Here is a 24,117-nt window from a genome sequence, read left to right as displayed (position 1 = left end):
CTTTTATGTTGGCGTAAGTTCCGTAGACACCCACTGTCAGATTCTACCAGCGACTGACGGAGTCATGCTTTGGGGGCTCCGTTAGTGCCTCGGTTTGGATGACCAGCCAAACCCCAGAGGGATCAAGATTTTACGCACAAGCAGCTCATTATCCCATCACACAAGCATTGCATTCGGTGGAGTGTTGAAAGCTCAGTAACATATAAAGAGAGCAATAAAATAATAATAATAATAATAATAATAATAATAATACAGTTAAATCCAAACTCGTCTCAATTCAGAATTGAAAAAACCTGGTTTGTAATAACAGTGATCTAAGTTAACTTGGGACGCGGGTCGCGCTGTGGGTTAAACCACAGAGCCTAGGACTTGCCGATCAAAAGGTTGGCGGTTCGAATCCCCATGACAGGTTGAGTTCCCGTTGCTCGGTCCCTGCTCCTGCCAGCCTAGCAGTTCAAAAGCACCTCAAAGTACAAGTAGATAAATAGGTACTGCTCCGGCGGGGAGGTAAATGGTGTTTCCGTGCACTGCTCTGGTTCGCCAGAAGCGGCTTAGTCCTGCTGGCCACATGACCCGGAAGCTGTATGCCTGCTCCCTCGGCCAGTAAAGCGAGATGAGCGCCGCAACCCCAGAGTCGGCCACGACTGGACCTAATGGTCAGGGGTCCCTTTACCTTTACCTTTAAGTTAACTTACTGTAAAAGAAAATATATGAAACAGCTTGAAAAGATTTCTGGGGAAATGGGTATTTTCCGTCACGCTTTGGCTGATTTTTTGCTTTGGGGCAGGACTTCAAGGAACAGGTCATCCACCACGTAGCGACCATCGTCCTGATTAGCTTCTCCTGGTTCACCAACTACATCCGTGCCGGGACTCTCATCATGGCCTTGCACGACTCCTCGGACTACTTGCTGGAGGTGAGGGATCGGGACCCCTTCTCCCCTCACAGGGGTGTAACCCGGAGCTCAAGCCCAGGGGTCCGACTCGACTTAGGGACTCTCCCCGTTCTGGACGCCTTGTGCCGCGTGCTGTCGTCGCTTCTTAAAAACACATAATTAAATGGCGGCATGTCCGGGAAGGGCTGTGGGGTTCAGTGGTTAGAGCACCCACTTCGCATGCAGAAGTTCCCAGTAGCATTTCCAGGTAGGACTGGGGATAATCTCTGCCTGAAACCCCTAACAGAGCCGCTGCAAGAGCACTTTGCTTCAGTTTTGTTGGCTGGTTTCTACTCCCTGGTCTGTCCCCCCAGGCAGTCAAAGACACTTCTCAGCCGAGGGGGGAAACACTTAGGGGGTGGAACAGGTCCAGGGAAGCATGTGGTGTGGGGAGAGACCAGTGCCAGATTTACGTATAAGCTAAATGGCCTATAGCTTAGGGCCCCACTCTCTTGGGGGGCCCAAAAAAAATTTAAAGGGGAAAAAACTGGACGTACATTTCCAAAATATAAGATAAAAAACTAATAAAATAAAGCCTACATACAGCAAGAGTGTTTTGTGTTGTGTAGGCTCCTAGGAAGCTAGCCTGCTCCCTAAAATATCACTGGTTTGCTCATTTCTATATATAGGGTGCCTACATTCTGCATGGACTTTGCATTCTGCATGGACTTTTCAACAATTACTTTGATAAAATACATATTTTGTGATGTGCAAATGGCTTTAGATACCTATTAGGCCCATAAATTGCCATATAGCATATATTCAACACAAAAAAAACAGCGACAATTTGTTGTTGACAAAGGACAGCTGGACATATAAAAGGGCCCCATTACTGTCAGTAGCTGAGGGCCTCATCAAACCTAAATCCGGCCCTGGGAGAGACCCAGGGAAGACAGGTAGAGGAACCCCCACGGGCCGCATCCTGCCCACGAGAAGAAGATGCTCCAATCGTGCTCTTCATAGCCAGAGCATCTTCCGTCTCTCGCTGCCGGTCCCGATCCCCGAGCTCAGGGCTGCCTGTAAATATTGCCTCCTCTCCTCTTTCTCTGTGTCTCTGCAGTCAGCGAAAATGTTCAACTACGCAGGCTGGAAGAACATGTCCAACAACATCTTCATCGTCTTCGCCACCATCTTCATTGTCACGCGACTCGTCATCCTTCCGTTCTGGTGAGAGTTACGTGTGCGGTGTGTGGCTGAAGTTTACCTGTTGGACGTCTGCCCGTCGAGACGCTGTTGGGAGAGAGAATGGGCGGGAGGGGGCGAACAGAAGCACAGAAGAGTATAGAGTGGCAAAAGGGACCCCAAGGGTCATCCAGACCAACCCTCTGCAATACAGGAGTCGCGGCTGATGAATAAATGTGGGCCAGTTCATAGGGGAATATAATCTGCCAGTTGCTATTAGGCCACACCCATGCTGTTCCCCTGGTTTACCCCACAGAACCCTGGGAATTGTAGTTTAAGGGCGCTGGGAATTATAGCTCTGCGAGGGGGTAAGCTACCAATGTGGTTTCTGTATTCTGATTTTTCTTGATCTGATTCCTTATGTTGAATTTTACAGGATCCTGCATTGCACCATGGTGTACCCCTTGGAAATATACCCACCTTTCTTCGGCTACTATTTCTTCAACCTCATGATGGTGATTTTGCAGTCCCTGCACATATTTTGGGCGTACCTCATTATCCGGATGGCCCAGAAATTCATAACTGGAAAGGCAAGTTGGGTTTTGGGGGGTTTTTTTGGGTACCCTTCCCCAATTCGTGTTTCGTCTAGTTGGAGGTATAAGAGAAGACCAACTCTTTTTTTGGTTACAGATAGGTAGCCGTGTTGGTCTGCCATAGTCAAAACAAAAAAAATTCCTTCCAGTAGCACCTTAAAGACCAACTAAGTCAGTTCTTGGTATGAGCTTTCGTGTGCATGCACACTTCTTCAGATACACTGAAACAGAAGTTTCCAGACCCTTCTATATAGTGAGAAGGTGGGGAGGGGTATTACTCAGAAGGCTGGTGGGAATGGGTGATTGGCAGATAGCTGTGATGAGCCTGTTGACGACTCTTAACGACTGCAATAGGTCTTACAGGAAGAAGCAAGGGGTGAAAAGGTGAAAAATGGCGTTGTCATGTATAATGAGATAAGAATCCAAGGTCTTTGTTCAGGCCAGGTTTCTCCATGGTTTTAAGTTTGGTGATAAGTTGTAATTCAGCAGCTTCTCTTTCCAGTCTATTTCTGAAATTCCTTTGTAGTAAAACAGCTACTTTGAGATCTTGTATAGAATGTCCTGGGAGATTGAAGTGTTCTCCTACTGGTTTCTCTGTCTTGTGATGTTGTTGGGGCCAGTAATGGTGTTGTCCGGGTGTATGTGGCAGCAAAGTTGGCATCTGGGTTAACACGGACACTGGCACCAGAGCTTGCAATAAACCCAGATGCCAACTTTGCTGCCACATACACCCGGACAACACCATTACTGGCCCCAACAACATCACACATACCATCTCGGGACTATTTAATTGCTCATCGTCTAACATTGTGTATGCCATCAAATGCCAACAGTGTCCTTCAGCTCTCTATATTGGACAAACAGGCCAGACCTTACGCCAAAGAATAAACGGACATAAATCGGACATCAGGAATCACAAGACAGAACTGACTTAGTTGGTCTTTAAGGTGCTACTGGAAGGAATTTTTTTTCTTTTTTTGGTGTTTGAGAGAGAGACAAACAAACAAACAAACCCAGAGGGCAACTCTGTTTAAAATATATCTATTTATTGCGGTCCCACTTTTCCTCAAAGGGACTCGGGGTAGCTTACTTACATGGTTGTCCGACTTTCCGTATTCTCCACAACAACCTTCAAGGTGGGCCAAGCTAAGAGACAGGCACGGCCCCCAGGTCATATCTAGTGAGCTACATGGCCAAATGGGGATTTTGAACCCTGGTCTCCCTAACCCCGGGGTCGGCAACCTGCGGCCTGTAAGCCACTTTTGGCCCGTCATGATTCCAGTTGGGCCAATGACATCTTTTTCTCCGAACTGCTGGCCCAGCAGCTGATGCCACTCTGGTGGGTGGGGTTCAGTCCTGCGTTGGCTGCGGATGAGCCAGAAGCAGGGGTGTTAAATGCTGCCAATTCTGCAAGATTCAGAACAAAAGCCCTTATTGATTTATTACAGGGGCAGCAAACTTTTTCAGCAGAGGGCTGGTCCACTGTACCTCAGACCTTGTGGGGGGGGCCGGACTATATTTTGAAGAAGAAAAAATGAACGAATTCCTATGCCCCACAAATAACCCAGAGATGCCTTTTAAATAAAAGGGCACATTCTACTTACGTAAAAACACCAGGCAAGCCCCACAAATAACTCAGAAATGCATTTTAAATAAAAGGGCACATTCTACTCATGTAAAAACATGCTGATTCCCAGACTGTCCATGGGCCAAATTTAGAAGGCGATTGGGCCAGATATGGCCCCCGGGCCTTAGTTTGCCTACCCATGATTTATTTCTTGCTTGGAACAATTGCACTCAACTCTTCAGTCAAAAAGGCTCCCGCAAAGGGGGCACAGCTTACGTACAATCAAGACAGTCCCTACCTGAAGGCCTACAGTCTTTAAAAAAAACCACAACAACATACAAGGGGAAAGGTACAAGGAGGGATGAGGAAAAATCAAAACTCAGGCACTCATTTCTAAGGGCCGAAACTCCATTTTGGTCATGCCCTAGTGGTGGTTTGAAGTCCCAGTTTTGGGCTATGAGGTTCTGAATCACCTGATGCCATTACAGCATCAGGTGGACAGGTGTACCCACCTGTCAATATTTGGCCAGGAGGCCAACCCTGATAAGGACCTGTGTATGTGGAGCTAAAAAAGGTTGCCCTTCTCTAGCCGCTGTGCCACACTGGGATCTTCATTTTGCACTGAGGAACTGAATCCGTCTCCCTTTGACCATACACATTTTTAACCCTATTCTTGTCTTCATGAGGGCTAGCAACTTACTTTCAGGTTTTCCTCTTCCTGGTAACGGAAGCTGAGTTGTGCAGGATGCTAGATTCTGCCGCGCCCAGAAGCAATTTCTGCGGGTTAGAGCTTGAGATTTTATGTGGAAAAGATCCGCTGGGTGGCTTATCCTCAACACTTCCGTTATAGGAAAGCCATTTCAGGCCGTGAGTGGCTTTTAATTGCCGCAGGCTGCCCGATTACCCATCAAATCGATTTTCAAAGCTGCTTGTAGGTTTTAATTTGTTCCTCTGTGCTTTTAAGTTTCATCGCAAGCCCATCTCAAGCTGCATTCAGGAAAGGCAGGACGTGAATAAATTACGGTAAATAAAAGTAACTTTAAAAAAACAACAGCACCCTTTGGAAAGGTAAATGAGATTCTGAATATTGGTTGAATATTTCCCGTTCCACCTCTCCAAGTGGGAATGCAAAGGATTATGTATTCAAGAAGGATTATGTATTCAAGAAAAGGCTCTTCCACCAATTGGCCCTTAAGGCAGCTTCCAAACATGAGAAAATAATAATAACCCAGATGAATGATTGTTAAAATCTCTGGTGGGTGGGTTGGAACGAGCCTGGTATACCTAAAAGATTTTAACGACTTTGTCGGGGGAAGGATTTCCAAAAGCAGGAGTACCACCAGGGTCAAAGACTCCCATCTCTCGGTCACGTTTAATTTCCTGCTCCGCTGCCGCTGTCTCTTGGTCACACTTAACTTCCTAGATTCAGGTAGGTAGCCGTGTTGGTCTGACGCAGTCAAAATAAAATTAAGAAATTGTCCAGTAGCACCTTAGAGACCAACAAAGTTTGTTCTGGGTATAAGCTTTCGTGCGCATGCACACTTCTTCAGATACACATTAACTTCCTGATCGCCTTAAAAGCCCTACGTAGTAATAATATAATAATAATAATTTATTATTTATACCCTGCCCATCTGGCTGGGCTTCCCCAGCCACTCTGGGCGGCTTCCAACCAAATATTAAAACACAGTAATACATCAAACATTAAAAGCTTCCCTAAATAGGGCTGCCTTCAGGTGTCTTCTAAAAGTTTGGTAGTTGTTCTCTTTGACATCTGGTGGGAGGGCATTTCACAGGGCGGGCGCCACCACTGAGAAGGCCCTCTGCCTGGTTCCCTGTAACTAGGCTTCTCGCAGTGAGGGAACCGCCAGAAGGCCCTCGGTGCTGAACCTCAGTGTCCGGGCAGAACAATGGGGGTGGAGATGCTCCTTTAGGTATACTGGGTTGAGGCCATTTAGGGCTTTAAAGGTCAGCACCAACACAATTGTGCTCTGAAACGTACTGGGAGCCAATGTAGGTCTTTCAAGACCTGTGTTATGTGGTCTCGGCGGCCACTCCCAGTCACCAGTCTAGCTGCTGCATTCTGGATTAGTTGTAGTTTCCGGGTCACCTTCAAAGATAGCCCCACATAGAGCGCATTGCAGTAGTCCAAGCGGGAGATAACCAGAGCATGCACCACTCTGGCAAAACAGTCCGCAGACAGGGAGGGTCTCATCCTGCGTACCAAATGGAACTGGTAGACAGCTGCCCTGGAGACAGAACTGACCTGCGCCTCCATGGACAGCTGTGAGTCCAGAATGACTCCCAGGCTGCGCTCCTGGTCCTTCAGGGGCACAGTTAGCCCATCCAGGACCAGGGAAGTGTCTGAGTCACTCTCATTTCCTGACCTGGGTTTCTCCCCCCTCCAGGTGGTGGAGGATGAGCGCAGCGATCGTGACGAGACGGACAACACCGGGGAGGAGGAAGAGGAGTTGGAAGAAGAGAAAGCTGCCTCAGCACCTACAAAGAACGGCCCCTTAAGCAACGGGCACCCAGTCTTGAACAATAACCACCGGGTGAAAGCCAATTGATCGCTCGACGTCCATTTTCGGTACCCAGGCCTCCTCCGCTTCCAGGGGGGACTCCCGTCTGTCGCCAGAGCCCAGATCTTTATTTTCATTTTTGAAGCCAAAAAGAAAACAAAACTTCCTCTGGGGAGCTGCAGCTGGAAGTACAGCCCCCTGCCGCCCCACCAGCTCCTCTCTCCATCCTTGGACCCTCCAAGAACCTGAAGAAGCGCCAGGTTCATTTCAAGACGGGATCCTGAGACACTTGCCGCTTTTCTTGAGGGCAAAGCGAGCGGCCTTTTCTGCAGCTTGCAAACAGTGCTCGTTTTTCTCTTCCCCAGCACCCTGGGTATAAACGGCAGAGTTTTGGGACCATGGTTTCCATTGCCTCTTTGAGCCCCTGCCCTGAATCCAGCTTGGAAAGCGGTCCTCAGACCCCCTCACATGTTGCCAACCCCCTCCTCACCCACCCAAAACCCATCCACAAAATTGGGCAAGCAAAGAGCAACTTCTCTGCCCCACCCCAGAAAAGACACACGTCTTTTTTTCCTTCTAAGCACACTCGAAAGGAACCAACACTTGCGGGGAGAGTACTCCACTTGTCAAGTTTCTAGACCTCATCAAGGCCTCCCTTCCCCGTGCCAAAGGCCCTCCTGCTTGTAAACATGTCAGGAAAGCTGGGCTCGGCTCTCAAGCCTCCTTTCCCCGATACCACCCAGATCTGCTATATCATGGGCACAAATATTTTCTTTCCACAAGTAATCCTTTTGTGTGTGTGTGTGGAAAAAGCAAATATTTTGGGTACAAGCGGGTGGGGTGTTGCAGAGGGCAAGGTTGGGGTTTCCGCCCCAATCCGCCTTAGCCGCTTACGAGGACAATCCCTGCGCCTTCGCTCTGCCAGAGTTGGGAAACGGAGTCAAGCAGGCGCCATCGGTGCGGCGCTACAGTTCCCATCTCCTCTGAGCACATCTATCCAACTGTGTCTTGATACCTTTTTAGAAACCAGGCCAGGAGTCCCACCACCGGTCCTGCCTTAACTCCAAAGCCTTTCGATAATCCGTTTTTGGTTGTCGTAGAAGCCATATTACTCCTTTGCAAAGCCTGGCTCTGTTTTCTTAGCTGCAGCGAAAGAAATGGTGAGAGGGAGGTGGATAAATACGTCTTCTGGTCCTCAAGGTATGCCCAGTGCCCCCCACACTTGTAAGGCCCTGGAGTTTTGACCACTGCCTTTGGAACCCCCAGCCTGATAGGAAGAGGTTTTTAAATTGCAAAAAAGGTATTTAATTAAAGAAGAGATTGGATTACGGTGAGTCCACAGGGAAGGAAATCACAGGTAGAGAGTTTTATTTTTTGGAGATCATGGAGGATTTACTCACCTTTTTTCCTGGGTATTTTAGTTTGTTTGGGGGTGGGAGAGATGTTTCGGCAATCTAATTCAGACAGGTCAATGATGCCAGAAGGCTGAAAACTCAGTGATGGTCTTTATTTTCCTTTTCTTAAAAAAGCTTTCTCTAAACTGCACCACCTTCCTCCTGTAGAGAATTTAATTCAATGCACAACTACTTCACTTTATTCCCCTGCATTCCTTCGCTTAGGAATGCAATACTTTCCTTTTGCCCCCAACTCCACGATCCTTTTCTCATCCTATTTAAAAAAAACACACCCACAGAGGTACACCCACTTTTATGTAGTCTACTTGCCTTTTACCACTCCCAGAGGGGGAGACGCTGATTTTTGTTTTAATTTATTAGATAGGGTTTTTCAAGCACCAAAACGAGAAAAATCTTTTGGCTTCAGCTGGAATAAAAACTCCAGAGAAAGACAGTTTTGAAGAATACCTGCTCTACCTGTAGGATCAAATTGCAATTATTCTTTCCCTAGCCTTAGCCTTAGGGCATTTTTTTTGGGGGGGGTAGGGGGAGGTTTACAAAAAAGGACCATTAACCTATCTTCAGACCAAAATGTGTGTTCTTTTTTTTTTTTAAGAAAAAAAGTTAAAATATATTAAAACCTAAATAAGACTAATAAATTTCTGTTTAAAAAAAAATCTGGTGATTGGATTACCGTTGGGAAAGTTCACATAACCAAGGGTGCTTTTTTTAAAAAAATTAAAAAAATTGTGCTTTTTAAATGGCACAACAGTGTTTGCAAACGCTTCCAGCATAAATTAGCGGGGCAATTCCTAACGCCAACCCTGCAAGGGGGCATGTGGCCATTTGTTTTGGGACTGCTTTGGGAAACATTTGGGGTGAGACGGGAGACGCGAGAGAATTTACTCCTGTCGGAATGAACCAAATTCAGTTGGATACATCCTACGTTCGCCCGCCTAGCCCAGTCTCGGCTTCAATAAGCCACAGTAGGTCAGGCTAAAGCAGGACTGTTCTCCCAAGGGCTAAACACCATTAAAGGTAAAGGGACCCCTGACCATTAGGTCCAGTCGTGGCCAACTCTGGGGTTGCGGCGCTCATCTCGCTTTACTGGCCGAGGGAGCCGGCATACAGCTTCTGGGTCATGTGGCCAGCAGGACTAAGCCGCTTCTGGCGAACCAGAGCAGCGTGTGGAAACGCCATTTACCTTCCCGCTGGAGTTGTACCTATTTATCTACTTGCACTTTGACGTGCTTTTGAACTGCTAGGTTGGCAGGAGCAGGGACCGAGCAACGGGAGCTCACCCCATCGCAGGGATTCGAACTGCCGACCTTCTGATCAGCAAGTCCTAGGCTCTGTGGTTTAACCCACAGCGCCACCTGCGTCCCATTAAACACCCTTAAGAACTTAGAAATCAAGACTGACTTCCTCTGGACCAGGAGGCTCCGTAAGAATACCAGACGAGCCCTGCAGCTGGAGCAAGGCCCAAAGGGACCGATCCAGTCCAACACCCTGTTCTCCAGATGCCCTGATGGGAAGCTCACGATCTGGACCCAAACACAGCAGCAAAACGACCCCCACATGCGATTCCCTGGAACCGATACTGCTGCTGTTTGCATTTGTCTGTCTCAAACAGACAATGGAGTATGCCTCTGGGGTGAAGTCAAACTGCCACACTAGCAGTAGCAGAGCGACCTCTCTGGGACGCAAACCTGGGCAGTGCGGGTGGGAGTCCTGGACCACCCAGAACGACAAGACCTCCCCTCCCCAATGGGCCTCGCTGATGTTGTCCATAAGAAGGCAGAGCAAGACATTTGACACCAGCCTGGTTGCTGGAGTTGCAGGAATGAGGAACACAAGGCAACCTTAAGAGACTCCACATTTGTGTAGGGCAGGGGTCTGCAACCTTTAAGACAAAAAGAGCCACTTGGACCCATTTCCGAAGAAGAAAAAAAACTGGGAGCCGCAAAACCATTGCGACATTTAAAACAAATATATCTCCAGAGCCGCGATCTGACAGCGGGTGGGAAGGTGACGTCGGGACAGTGCGTGACTAACGCACGCACCGCCCCCATGCGACATCACAGCCAGTACAGCGCCCGTCACAGTGGGGAGTGTCAGGGCGCACAATGCGCCTCCTCCCCTCGCTAGTATCCGCCCCGGAGCCGCGGCAAAGGTGTAAAAGAGCCACATGCGGCTCCGGAGCCGCGGGTTGCAGACCCCTGGTGTAGGGTTTGTCCAAACTTTTTCAGCAGGGGGCCGGTCCCCTGTCCCTCAGACCTTGTGGGCGGCCGGACTATAAGCTGCACACGCCCATGACTCTTCCTTCCTCCACAGCACCGGACAATCCCATAGCTGTCAAACTTTCCCCTTTTCTTGTGAGGAATCCTATTCGGAATAAGGGAATTTCCCTTAAAAAAAGGAAAATGTTGACAGCTATGGACAGGCCCCAGTGACTGCTTACCTGTGTCTTGCGAGCGGCAGGGGCTGGCGGCGGGACGATGAGCGGCGTGCAAAGGGCTCCGGAGAGGGGCTGCTTAAAATGGCGGCTGCTCGAGCGCTGCTACTACTGGCACCAACAAAGCCCAGCCCCCTTCCTTCTCTAGGCAGGGCAGGGATTAGCCAGGAGGAGGGAGGGAGGGAGGAGGTGCCGCCGCCAAGGTGGGGGGAGAGGGAAAGAACACGTGCGCTGCCAATCCATGCGGCGATTCATAGACCATCCGTGGGCCGGATCCAGAAGGCAACTGGGCCTGATCCGGCCCGTGGAACTTGGTTTGCCAACCCATGGTTAGTCCTTCGCCTTTTCTTCTCCTGAACTGGGAGTATTCCGAGGCATTTTTACTGCCTCCCGATGGTAGGGAAGGAGACCGTATCGTCCATGAATTTGTCTTAATGGTTGAAAGCCATCCATGTTCAGGAAGTCATCGCTGCATCAATCCCTGGCATCTCCAGGTGATCGCAGAGTGGGAAAGGATCCTGAGGATCGACTAGTCCAACCCCCTGCAATGCAGGAATCCGGCATGGACCACTAGCCTTGAACCACACTCACCCATGCGCCAAAGAGATAATGGGTTGCAGATGCATGAAACACCACCTTTCTGCCGTTTAAACCGCGCTCTGGGAAAAGCCAGCTTTTCTTTTGATAAACACAAGCAGAGAGCTCTTCCCCTTCCTTGACTCTTGGGTCAGATGGAAAGCCCCACAGGAGTCGTATCTAGGCCCTGATCCTGAATAATCCCTGGATCAGCACACAAGTTCGTTCCCTATAAAAACCTCCACTGCCCTGCCCCGTGTTATATTTTCTTTTTTTTAAAATAAATAAATAAACGGTTCAGGAGCAGATCGTCTTTTGAAATCAAGAGTAAACATGGTTTTATTGCTTTACAACGACGAAAGGAGGGGGGCGGGCGGTCCTCTGCAAAACACCATAGACAGAACCATGCCCTCGACAACGCGGCGCCAAAAATGGATGAGCCCGCAAACAGAACAAGACGGGTGAGAAGTGGGTAAGGGGGGCTCCACTGACCGAAAAGGGCTTTTAAAAAAAGAACTCTTTAAAAAAATTCATGAAATACGCCCCCCTGCCTAAAAAAAAGGAGGGGAGCAGCGGGAGAAAAAAATCTTACAACAAACGCCCACGGCATTCAATTGCACCGCAACAGCACAGAAGTTCCTTGCCCTCCACGCTGCCAACTTCGTAGTTATAGTCCCAGGTAAGTTCGGTGCCGGCTCTGATTCTCCTGCAAGAAGGGAAAAGGGTTTTGCGGTTTTGAAATGGCAGCTTAGAATGGGAGAGACTCTCTGGGTGAACAGCATTGTGACTCAGCTTCTGCTCTCCCACCTGTAAAATGGGCATAATGGGACTCGGGAGACCATGTCGTTATCTAGAGTGCAGCTGCACTTGGCTGCTCAGAGTGGCTCAGACCTTGTGGAGGGGGGTGGGGCGGACTATATTTGGGGGGGGGGATATGAACTAATTCCTATGCCCCCTCAAATAACCCAGAGATGCATTTCAAATACAAGGGCACATTCTACTCATGTAAAACACCAGGCAGGCCCCACAAATAACCCAGCGATGCATTTTAAATAAAAGAGCACATTCAACTCATGTAAAAACACGCTGATTCCCAGACCATCCTTGGGCCGAATTGAGAAGGCGACTGGGCCGGATCTGGCCCCCGGACCTTAGTTTGCCTACCCCTGGTATAGAGGGGGGGGGGGGGAAGAGGTGACTTGCTAGAATATCAAAGTACACCTGGCATGGGCAGAGTGGGCACATTAAAGATTGGAAGAGTAAAGGCAGACAAAAGAAAGCACCTCTTTAGCTGAACTGTGGAACTCCCTGCCACAAGAGACAGGGATGGCCCACTTTAAAAGAGGGGTGTTGATGGCTGCTAACCATCATGGCTACACTCTGCCCTTGCAGCCAGAGGCAGAAACGCTCCTCGCTACCAACCACTGGCAAGTGGAATCCTGGGAACTGTAGTTTGTTGTGGGTGCCAAGAGACACCCCCCAGTCCTCTTCCAGAGCAGTTTAACAGCCGGCCCCTCTTTTCCAGGGAACTCTGGGAATCGTAGTTCTGGGGACGGGATCTCCTAATACCACATATGAAAAAAACCAATCTTTTTATATGCAGCAACATCTGCCAGGGTAGGGATTGCTACGAAGTGGAATCTCAGGACATACCAACAAAGGAAGAGTGGATTTGTAAATTAATTGAGTATATAGAATTGGCAAAATTAACTTCAATTGTAAGATACCAATCAAATCAAAAGTTAAGAATGGAGTGGAAGTATTTCAAAGATTACATGTCAAAATATTGTTCTAAAAATGACATGTTAATAGGCTTAGAATAAAAATGTAAGCAATAACAAAACATATATAGAAAGAAAAATCAGAATTTAACAAAAATAATTTATTATAGAATGCAGGGGAGGAAAGGTAGAAATAGAAAAGAAGTCGAATTGCTGTGGAGGGATGTAGAGGGTGGGAGGTGGGTTTTATAAGGTCTATAATTATGCAGCTGTTGTAATTTAGATATTATATTTTATGTGAGGGACTCATTGGAAATTTGGGTTATGATGTATATATGTTAAGTTTCAATAAAGATCTTTTAAAATTAAAAAAAAAAACACAACCTAATCACACTCAGCACCCTGGATGAACTACAGTTCCCAGGATTTGGAGGGTGGGAGCCATTGAGTGTTCAAAGTGGTTGAAGGGGGCTTTAAATGCCTGGTGCGGATGCGGCCCAAGGGAGGCTCGACCGAAGAGAGAGAAGCTGGTCCTTTTTTGGAGAGTGCTTACTTGCTGGCGAAGAAGGCCACCCATGGGAAACGGAGGTCGTGGGTGTCCACAAAGACGTTCTGGACGAAGAGGTTAGGACTGCAGCTATGCTGGAAACAGAAAGGAGCAAAATCAGAAAGGCAAAACCTCTGTGCCAACTGACGTCAAGGTATTTTAAAGCTGCTTGTATCTAGCCAAAATGGTATTTAAAAGTGTGAAAGTATCATCAACAGAAGTTAACTCAGAAATGGACTTAACGTGCTGAATTTCCTAAGCAGACCACAATATGCCCCCCCCTTTTTTTTAAAAAAGGAGTATCTTCTTCTTTTAACAACTGTTAAAACACAAAACTGGATGAAGATGTTTCTATGCCACCACCAGCATAACATAAAAACGGCTAGAAGCTACTTTATAAAATATATATATAAACATTAAAAAATATAAGCATATAAATAAATAAGAAAAATTAACACATTTAAGATTTAACTTTTCAATTTAACTTTTGAAAAGTTAAAATAACAGGCCAAAAAAAAAACCCACGTCAATTTTCTAAACGTATGGGTAAAAGGTAAAGGTAAAGGGACCCCTGACCATTAGGTCCAGTCGTGACAGACTCTGGGGTTGCGGCGCTCATCTCGCTCTATTGGCCAAGGGAGCTGGCATTTGTCCGCAGACAGTTTTTCCGGGTCATGTGGCCAGCAGGACTCAAGCTGCTTCTGGCGAACCAGAGCAGTGCAAGGAAACGCCGTTTACCTTCCCGCCGGAGCGGTACCTATTTATCTACTTGCACTTTGGCGTGCTTTCGAACTGCTGGGTGGGCAGGAGCAGGGACCGAACAACTGGAGCTCACCCTGTCGAGGGGATTTGAACCGCCGACCTCCTGATTGGCAAGCCCAAGAGGCTCAGTGGTTTAACCCACAGCGCCACCCGCCACCCTGTAGCCTGCCTGATTTCTGGCTACAGGGATGGATTTGGAAATTCCAAGGGATTGTTGCAGGTACCACAAAGATGTCCATCTCTTTGAAGGAGAAAAAACTGACAATACACAGAACCCCCCCCAAAAAAAACCAAAGTACAGTGGTGCCCCGCAAGACGAACGCCTCGGAAGACGAAAAACTCGCTAGACGAAGGAGTTTTTCGTTTTCTTAGCCGCTTCGCAAGACGCATCTCCCTATGGGCTTGCTTCGCAAAACAAAGCTTGCCCCGCAAGCTCCGGGGATAGCGGGGAAGCGCAGCGCGTCTTCCCCGCTGTCCCTGGACCTCTTTTGAAGCAAGGGGCGGCGGGGAGAAGATCGCTTGTCCCCGTTGCCAGCCCCACAATCTCTGGGGACAGAGGGGAAGGCGCGCACGCCTTCCCCTCTGTCCCCGGACCCCTTTTGAGCCAAGGGGCGGCAACAGGGAGAAGCGATCTTCTCCCCTCCGCCCCTTGCTTCAAAAGAGGGGACAGGCGGGGCGCCTTCCCCTCTCTCCCCGGACGGTCTCCATAGGAACGCATTGATTGATTTTCAATGCATTCCTATGGGAAACCGTGCTTCGCAAGACGAAAAACTCGCAAGAAGAAAAAACTTGCGGAACGAATTAATTTCGTCTTGCGAGGCACCACTGTAACCCAAAGTAAAACACAGATAAAATTAAGCAAGCAACAACCCCCCCAAAAAGCCCAACATCTGTTTTTAATAATAAAGGGGGGGCATTTGGTAAGCACAGAGGGGAGGGCTCAGAATGATGCATTTAGGAACCTGAGGTGTAGGCAAATTATTTCTGACAAGGTGCTAAGCATTAACATTGAAAAAAGGTGAGAAAACAGAAGGGGGGCTTCTTTGATCTGAGCTCCCCCACCCCCCAAAAAAATTATTCCTAAACCTCACCAGCTCTTCTTCTGCCCACAAAAATCCTTTAAACATTCACCCCGTCTTTCTCTAATCTCTTATATTTCTGCCCCCCGTCTTCTTGAGGACATTCCGTGACATCACAGCTGCTCAGCCAATGAGAGGAAGTTCCAAAGCGACCAAGCCAAAAATTCAACCACCAATTGCAAATCTGCGGTCTACAATATTTATCTCCCACATCTCCAGCTTTAGGTTTTCAAGGTCTCTTACGACACATGAAGGAAACCTGTTGTTATTTAGTGTTGGGCGCTGGGAACAAATCGAGGGAGTTTATTTTAGCACAGCTATCTTTAACAATCCGTTGTTTGAGAACAGAAATGCTTATATGAAGCAGTGTTTTATTGAAAAAAAGACAACCTAAAAGTTGTTGCTGGCGTGCCTCCCTTAGCCATTGGCTGAGCTGCAGTGACATCACAGAAGATCAATGGAAATGAACTGCTGAGCGAGAAATGCCCATCACGAAATATCCACCAACAGTACAGACTCTACAGGGGAAGCGAGAGGTCGGCTTGGACGGAGGAAAAACACCAGAGTTGTGCGAGAAGGGGGAAATTTAATTTGGTACAGCATGAAGAATCTCACATTGAGGTAGCGGCCCAAGTTGCCTTCGAGTTTGGCGTCGATGATGTAACAGGACTCCTCTCCATCATAGAACTGCCGCGTGTTCCTCCGGACGGGCATGTTCTCCCCGGACGCCAGGTTGGTCGACTTGATGGCAATGCCGTGGGTTGACTTCAGGGCGAAGCCGCGGGTGGACTTGACGGCCACCTGCCTTTTCACTGGTCCTGGGAAACACCCAAGGGAGTCGACACCGTTAAAGGGAGATCGAAGAAGCCGATTTCAGATGCTCAGGCATATTGGAACAGCCTGGGCAATTCCTAGCCTGAGCAGGCTGGCTTTTCCTTCACCCACAATGCCCCCGTCCTTTAGAAACCTTTCTCCCTCCTACAGCAGATAAACGGCAGGGCCTTATTTGTGCTGGCACCCCCTTAGCATTATCCGCTCCCTTCTCAGATGTGGCGGAGGAAACTAATGGTGGTGGAGCGGTTAATGCGGAGATTTAGGATCAGAGTTTTTCTTCTCCTAGATGGGCTCCCTTCCCAGGTGGACGAGCCCCACCTGCCCCTCACGGAGGGCTTGAGACCTATCGGCTCCCCTCGCCCGGTTTGGCAGCCCAGTGGGAGCCGTTTCCTGGGGTGTGGCTGCTGTCCCATGCTGGCAGCATACGGGAGCCACAAGTGAGCACAGGGTGGGGGCCAAAAGTGGACAAACTAGAAGAAGAAGAAGAAGAAGAGTTTGGATTTGATATCCCGCCTTTCACTCCCTTTAAGGAATCTCAAAGCGGCTAACATTCTCCTTTCCCTTCCTCCCCCCCAACAAACACTCTGTGAGGTGAGTGGGGCTGAGAGACTTCAAGGAAGTGTGACTGGCCCAAGGTCACCCAGCAGCTGCATGTGGAGGAGCGGAGACGCGAACCCGGTTACCCAGATTACGAGACTACCGCTCTTAACCACTACACCACACTGGCTCTCTACCCCAGAAGGAGCATGGCGTGTCCCCCAACCGTGGCCCTCCCCCCTCCCCTAATGACCCATGCACACCAAACCAAAAAACAACAATAACATGATAGAACATTACAAATACAGCATGAATCATGCAGAATACCATACTGAAGACCGGACATTTTCATCCCCCAAAATGTTTTTGATTTGAGTTTCCACTGAAATGAGGCTGTGTTTTAATGTTTTTATGTTGTATTTTAATCTTGTTTTTTTAAGCTGTATTTCAATCAACTGTTTTTATATTTGGTGTTAGCCGCCCTGAGCCCAGTCTTGGCTGGGGAGGGCAGGGTATAAATAACTTTTATTATCATCATCATCATCATCATTATTATTATTATTAGCCTGAACATAAGCCTCACTCCCCCCCCCAAATTCCAACCGTGAAAAGTTAAAGCGTGGCTTATATTCGCGACCTTACGGTATGTAGCCAGGAGCGTGGGGCAAGCAGCGCCAGGAGTGCGCAAAGCTGTGGCCGCCCTGTGCATAGTCGCCATCCTCTCCCCCAAGGCCAAGAAGGGAGAGAGCAAGGAAGGGAAAAGGCTGCCGGCAACGCACCCCCCCCCCCCAAGTATACAGCCAGGAGCAGCGAGGAATGGAGCGGCTTATATTCCGGTATTATTATTTTTTCCTCTCCAATTTTAAAGCTGCGGCTTATATTCGGGTGCGGCTTATATTGGGGCCAATACGGTAATTAACAAATCAGCAAAACCATTATGACGTATAAAACACTGCTAACGAAGCGACAACTAAATAATTTTAAAAAGCTGTATTTTTCGCTCCATAAGACACGCTTTTCTCCTCCCGAAAAGTAAGGGGAATCGTGTGTGCGTCTTATGGAGCAAATGCAGGCTGTGTGGCTATCGCTCTTGCTCTGCTGGCTTCAGCGATAGCTGCGCAGCTTGCTCCGGCTTTTTTGGGAGGTGGGAGAAGGGACAGAGGGCAGCCCCACCTCCCAGAAAAGCCAGCAAGAGCCGCTCTCTCTTTAAAGACTCGCGCCGAATGAGCGAGCGAGTCTGTGGCTCTGGCAGGCTTTTCCCGTTTTCCTCCTCTAGAAACTAGGTGCGTCTTATGGTCGGGTGCGTCTTATAGAGCGACAAATACAGTGAGCTGGCTGCCTCAACGGCTGGAAGCAGCGGCACTTCTGAATCTCAGTTGCCAGAAGCCAGAGCGGGGGGGGGGGGGAATGGTTCTTGCGCCCAGGTCCTGCTTGGGGCTTCCCATTGGGCCACCGTGAGAACGGGATGCTGGACCCGGTGGGCTCTGCACTGGCCTCATCCTGGAAGGCTCCCTTTTCTGTTCTTTTTTGTTATAACTTTTATTGATAAATGCAATACTTACAAACCCAAACCAGAACGCTAAACAAACTTATTAAGCATAGATACATACACCTCTCAACTTAAGACTACAAAAAAAGAAAACATACAAACTAAACATACAGACATAAATTTTGACTTCCCTCCACCTATATGCGGCATCCTTTTTCTTTTCTTCCTTTCGCTATTTTTGACCATCTCATCTTGTACCCTTTTCTTCTTAATTTTTTACTCTATAAGTTTCATCCATTGCATATTGATATATTAATACCTGAACAATGTTTTTTGATGTACACCTTCACGCAAGTGCACTCCTCTATCAGTTTTTGGTCTGATTGGCCTCTTACCACTGCTGTAAGTCTTGCTGATTCTATATATTCACAAAATCTTAGTTTTTAATCTCTTATTGAGGGAGTTCTTTCTCCCTTCCAATTTTTTGCTGCAATTATTCTGGGCACAGCGGTTGCGTATAAGGAAGCTTTTTTCCTGGCAGCAGGAATGTCACTCGATATAATTCCCAAGAGGTACGCCTCTGGGGTTCTTTTTATATGATATTTTAAGCATTTTTTAAAGTTCCTCTTGAATGTCACTCCAAAATTGTTTAATATAAAGTGGACGCTGCGGGTTGTGAACGTGATACGTGCGGGGTGCACGTTCGCAACCCACAGCGGGACGTCTGCGCATGCGCGGGTTGCGATTCAACGCTTCTGCACATGCGCGGCCGCCGAAACCCGGAAGTAACCCATACTTCCAGGTTTTGGCAGTCTGCAACCTGAAAAAACTCAACCTCAAGCGTCTGTAACCCAAGGTATGACTGTACACACAATGGCGTCCCCTCTCCCGAAACGCAGCTGCGCTCACCCAGCCCCGAAGAGCTCTTCTTGCCGTCTGGCCCCGGCTCCTCTTCCGACCCGGAGGAGATGGTCTGGATATCGTCGCTGTCGTTGCCCTGCGCCTGCCTCGCGGTGCCGCGCCCGTTGTCGCCCTCGCTGTCCGTGCTGCTGGAGAGCATCAGAACATCCTGGCGGTGGGAGAGAGAGAGAGAGAGAGAGAGAAGTGGGAGGGAGGGAGGGAACGTCTGCAGCCGCCTCTCTCCTTGGCCAGCAAGGAATTCCGTTCCGGGCAGCTCAGTTTAAAGTGGGTATCGACAAGATGGAACACAAACCTCTGTTGTTCTTCATATGCCCCCCACTTGCAGGAGGTTAGACTACATGAGCCTTGGGGTCCCTTCCCACTCAACAATTCTGATTCTACGATTCCAACACAAAGCTTTGTGGAGGGATAACAGCATGCCCACAGTCCTAAAAGTTCTTAAGATGATTACATCTATGGGTACCTGATGGGACTCTGTGTGCCTCTGGCTCTGAAGCAAAGCCGTCTTGCTGATCGGCCTCCGGACTCCTTCGGGGACCGGCGGGTTTGGATTGTAACCGTACAGCCTGCCTGCACTGGGCACCCTGGGGGAGGACAGAGGAAGGAGTTAGCTGCTCACACAATGATTCGCCGCAAGATGCCAACAAACCGCAAACACGACGTAAATAGACAGCTGATATATGGCCGTGGTTCCAGCACTGATTTCCGCGCCCCCCCCCAATTTTATTTTATTTACTGTAATGCAAAAGTAATACTCAGTGTAAATAGAAATCAGTCCTCCTTCCTTTCCTTGAACCACATTTCAGGATTCACGTGGCATTTCTTGAATGCACAACATAGGTTATGTATAAGATACAGAATCTTCTGTTTAACACAATATTCAGTGTACTATAATGCATTATACTAGTCGTCGTCCCCCCAGCATTCATTGCTTCATTTTTTTATAATTTAGAACAAAAACAAATGACTCCATTAATTATTTCATTTTCTCAAGTGTAAAAAATTATGGCGTCCCCTTAAAACATTTCCCTATTGCTTGGGCATTTGGTTGTTTAAACAGCATGTGGTTGTGGAGAGGAGAAAACTCTAGGCTGTTGCCGTTTTAAAATCGGGAATAACATTCTGTAAATTTAATAGTTGTTTTATGATAGCCATGTTGTGTTTGTACAGTTCAGAGGACTTTTAGCCAGCCTGGGCTCTGGGTCAGGAGGAGGGTGGCGTTGAAGCAATACATGATAAAGAAAAGACCCAGTGTGGTGTAGTGGTTAAGAGTGATGGACTAGGACTAGGGAGAGCCCAGGGTTCGAATCCCACTTCAGCCATGATGCTTCCAGAGCGTGACCTACTCAGCTTGACCTATCTCACAGGACTGTTGTAGGGATTAAATGAGGTGAAAGTGGATGAAATGACTGGATCATGTCTGAATGTTCGTCAGATGAGAATGAGAAACAACCCTCCCCGCATCTAGAAGGCTAGCATGTCAGGGGGGAAAGGTTCCTAAACTGTAGTCCATGGACCACCCAGTGGTGGCCCCAAAAGCTTAGCTCAGGTGGTCCGTGGCATGCTGCGTTAAGCACTCATACTGATTTTTAACTGCGTTTGCACTGCTTGCCTTATTTCTCAAGACTGTATTTTACTGTATCGCAATTAGTATTCTGCAGAATGAAAAAGGTAATGAAGTACAGAAAGCAAAAGCAGCAGTAGAAATACAGTTAAATACAACATCTAGCACTTGCTACAACGGGCAGAAAAGTCCCTTGGGGATATTTCATTGGTCTGGGGTGAAGAAGGGTATGGGGAAACTCTGAGCTATATCCTTTTGTCCCTGCCCTTTACATGCTAGCTTTCTGCTTGCGGGGAGTTCTTCAGCTGGTAGAGTGTTCAGAAACACTCCCGACTTGTTTCCCAAAGGAGACAGAAATCCAGGAGCAGCCAGAGCTGGCCCAAGTTACCCAAAGGAAGAGAAGAGAAGAAGGGGAAAAAAGAGAACTTACAACAGAGGTTTGCTGTGGTCTTCGGGTTCCTGCGGGAAAGAAGGACGAGAAAGAGCAAACTGTAGCAAACATTTAAAGGTAAAGGGACCCCTGACCATTAGGTCCAGTCGTGACCGACTCTGCCGTTGCGGCGCTCATCTCGCTTTATTAGCCGAGGGAGCCGGCGTACAGCTTCCGGGTCATGTGGCCAGCATGACTAAGCCGCTTCTGGCGAACCAGAGCAGCGCACGGAAACACCGTTTACCTTCCCGCCGGAGCAGTACCTATTTATCTACTTGCACTTTGACATGCTTTCGAACTGCTAGGTTGGCAGGAACAAGGACCGAGCAATGGGAGCTCACCCCATCGCAGGGATTCGAACCGCCGACCTTCTGATCGGCAAGTCCTAGGCTCAGTGGTAACCCACAGTGCCACCCGTGTCCTTAGCAAACATTTAGGCAGAAATATTTGCCCTGCATTGCAAAATATAGTCTGCTGCCCCCACCAAGGTCTGAGGAACTGTGAACCAGCCCCCTGCTGAAAAAGTTTGCTGACCCCTGAGGAAACCCCCCTGCGATGCAGAAATCACGGGTGTAGGCCATGTGTTTCCAAACACGACAGAGAGGGCCACCAAAAATCTATCCACGAACGCCGCAGGGGCCGTTTCCTTGCGAGGGACCGTACCTCTTTCTTCTTCACCTCCATCCCGAAATCGTCCCGGCCTCCCGGCGCCGCCTTCTCGCCGTCCGGTGGCTCGGCCTTTGCGGCCTTCGCCTCGCCCGCCTCATGCGTGCGAAACGAGGAGCGGCTGTCGTTGTCCTGGAAGCCGTCGGCGTTGGAGCTGAGCCAGGAGGCCACCTTGTTCTTTGAGGTCTCCTCCGAGAGGGGGGGCTTGCAGTGGGCGGCCTCCTCGTGGCTGGCCTGCCGGGCCAGGCCCGAGTCCTTGGAGGCCGTCTCGGAGACGCCGTTCTCCCGCTGGCCCCGCGTCTGGCGCCGGGTGGCGTAGCTGCGCCAGACTGAGCTGGTGCTGAAGTCCTCGTCCTTGCAGAAGTTGTCGTCCGAGCTCTCATCGTTGGACTCCTCCTGCTCCTCCGAGCCCGAGTTCTCGTCCTCGTCGTCCTTCAGGTTGACGCCGCTGCTGTCCGAAGAGCACTTGGCCTCGCTTTCGTAGCCCTCCTTCGAGTTCTCCACGCTCTCAATGTGGTCCAGGTTGGCAAAGTATTCGTCGCCCATCTCCAGGCCCTCCTTGTCGGCAAAGTCGTCTGTCAGGATTTTACCTGTGGGGCAGCAAGGAGAGAAACAGTGGGGGGGGGGGGGAGAAAAAGAGAGAGACCCTCAGCTCTCGGCTAGGAAACATAAACATTTACAAACTCATGACACTCCCCTTAACTGAAATTGAAATACTATTGAAATTGAAATACTTTATTGTCACTTGTACAACTTGTATAAGTTCTGTATAGTTAAAGCTCTGGTTTTCCCAGGAGTGATATATGGAAGTGAGAGCTGGACTGTAAAGAAGGCTGATCGCCGAAGAATGGATGCTTTTGAATTCTGGTGCTGGAGGAGACTCTGGAGAGTCCCATGGACTGCAAGAAGATCCAACCTCTCCATTCTGAAGGAAACCAGCCCTGCGTGCTCACTGGAAGGACAGATCCTGAAGCTGAGGCTCCAAGACTTTGGCCATAAGAGAAGACTCCCTGGAAAAGTCCCTGATGTTGGGAAAGACGGAGGGCACAAGGAGAAGGGGACGACAGAGGACGAGATGGTGGGACAGTGTTCTCGAAGCTACCAGCATGAGTTTGACCAAAATGCGGGAGGCAGTGGAAGACAGGAGGGCCTGGCGTGCACAAACCACAAAGAGCCAGAAATGACTAAATGACTAAACAACAAAACAACTTGTATACAGTGAGATTACAGGAGCACCCCCCACTCAGCTCTCTTAGTCTTAATTCCCCTCGTTTACTGACGCACACCCACCAAACCCGAAAGTCTGTTGCCCTGTTGTTATCTTTTCATTCAGCAGCGTAACAGCCCATGGATAGAAGCTGTTCTTTACCCTGTTGGTGCGACTAATCCTGCTTCCATATCTTCTGCCCGAGGGCAGGAGATCAAGAAAGTGCCGGCTGGGGTGTGAATCATCCCTGAGAATTTTCCTCACTCTCCTGAGGCCACGTTCTTCCGCTATTTCATCCAGCGGATTCATGGGACAACCCATAATATCTTGTGCTGTATTCCCCACCCTCTGTAGACACTTCCTATTAGTTGGTGTCAAACCAGCGTCCCACACCATGATGCAGTATGAAAGGACAATTTCTATTATGGACCGGTAGAAGGAGATCATCAAATGTTGATTGACATCGTTTCTTTTGCAGTATTCTGAGGAGATGGAGTCTCTGTTGGGCTTTCTTAACCACCTGGATTGTATTTATTTTCCAAGTAAGGTCTTCACTCAGATAAACTCCTAGGAATTTAAAGGAAGCACAGCCCTCCCCGGTGTACAGCAGGGCTAGCTAATTGTGAGCTTGCGAGTTTATACGAAGTTTATAAAGCTGAAAATAGGAAGTTTATAAAAGTACGCACAGAATGGGGAAAGATTTTTCTTGCCTCGCTTACGACACCAGATCACCAAACCGCCTGTCTCGCCTGATCTGAAAATTGGTTTACTTTCTAAGAGCTCCAGATCTGTCTAATAAATACCTTATTGTTCAGCGGTTAGCTGCTCCTGAACTTGTTATAGCCAGACACTGGAGAACTCTTAATACAGACCTTTTTGAAGCACTGTCACAGACACGAGGCATCATTCTTACGGATAAACTAACAGAATCTCTGTACTGGAAGAAGATGCGGAGCTTCCTATACAAGGTGGTTTAATTTTATTGACTATGCTCAATTTGTTTCACATGTTTGCTTCTCATGGGACACTGGAATGAGACATCTGTTTGATTTCTTCTCAAGTACAGCATCTGCATTCCAGTGTACTATTCTTTAACACTATCTCTGTACTTCGGGACGGGGGTTGGCATTACGCTTATTGTTTCTTCAGACCTGCTATATCTGAAAATCAGTAAAATATGAAGGGTGAGGAACACTA

General features: G+C 48.5%; 2 protein-coding genes across 8 annotated transcripts in view; one reads left to right on the top strand and one right to left on the bottom strand.

Annotated features, from left to right (window-relative positions):
* Window positions 1–8,809, top strand: part of CERS2 (ceramide synthase 2) — a 48,708-nt gene extending 39,899 nt beyond the window's left edge. For all 3 annotated transcript variants that reach the window (XM_083715938.1, XM_083715939.1, XM_083715940.1), the window contains exons 8-11: window positions 788–916; window positions 1,995–2,101; window positions 2,493–2,646; window positions 6,625–8,809. In XM_083715938.1, coding sequence (XP_083572064.1) covers window positions 788–916; window positions 1,995–2,101; window positions 2,493–2,646; window positions 6,625–6,786 — 552 coding nt within the window. In that variant the 3' untranslated portion in view covers window positions 6,787–8,809. The remainder of the gene's footprint in view (window positions 1–787; window positions 917–1,994; window positions 2,102–2,492; window positions 2,647–6,624) is intronic.
* A 2,667-nt stretch (window positions 8,810–11,476) lies between these two features.
* The window catches only part of SETDB1 (SET domain bifurcated histone lysine methyltransferase 1), a 40,654-nt gene continuing 28,013 nt past the window's right edge, over window positions 11,477–24,117 (bottom strand). For all 5 annotated transcript variants that reach the window (XM_083715526.1, XM_083715523.1, XM_083715525.1 and 2 more), the window contains exons 16-22: window positions 21,711–22,303; window positions 21,048–21,076; window positions 19,517–19,637; window positions 19,042–19,201; window positions 15,888–16,090; window positions 13,438–13,526; window positions 11,477–11,869 (exon numbers count right to left, since the gene is read on the bottom strand). In XM_083715526.1, coding sequence (XP_083571652.1) covers window positions 11,752–11,869; window positions 13,438–13,526; window positions 15,888–16,090; window positions 19,042–19,201; window positions 19,517–19,637; window positions 21,048–21,076; window positions 21,711–22,303 — 1,313 coding nt within the window. In that variant the 3' untranslated portion in view covers window positions 11,477–11,751. The remainder of the gene's footprint in view (window positions 11,870–13,437; window positions 13,527–15,887; window positions 16,091–19,041; window positions 19,202–19,516; window positions 19,638–21,047; window positions 21,077–21,710; window positions 22,304–24,117) is intronic.

Source organism: Podarcis gaigeae (genome assembly GCF_964106915.1).
Source record: "Podarcis gaigeae genome assembly, chromosome: 16".
NCBI lineage: Eukaryota > Metazoa > Chordata > Lepidosauria > Squamata > Lacertidae > Podarcis > Podarcis gaigeae.
The sequence above is the reverse complement of the archived record's forward strand: the minus strand, read 5'-3'. Positions and strand labels throughout refer to the sequence as shown.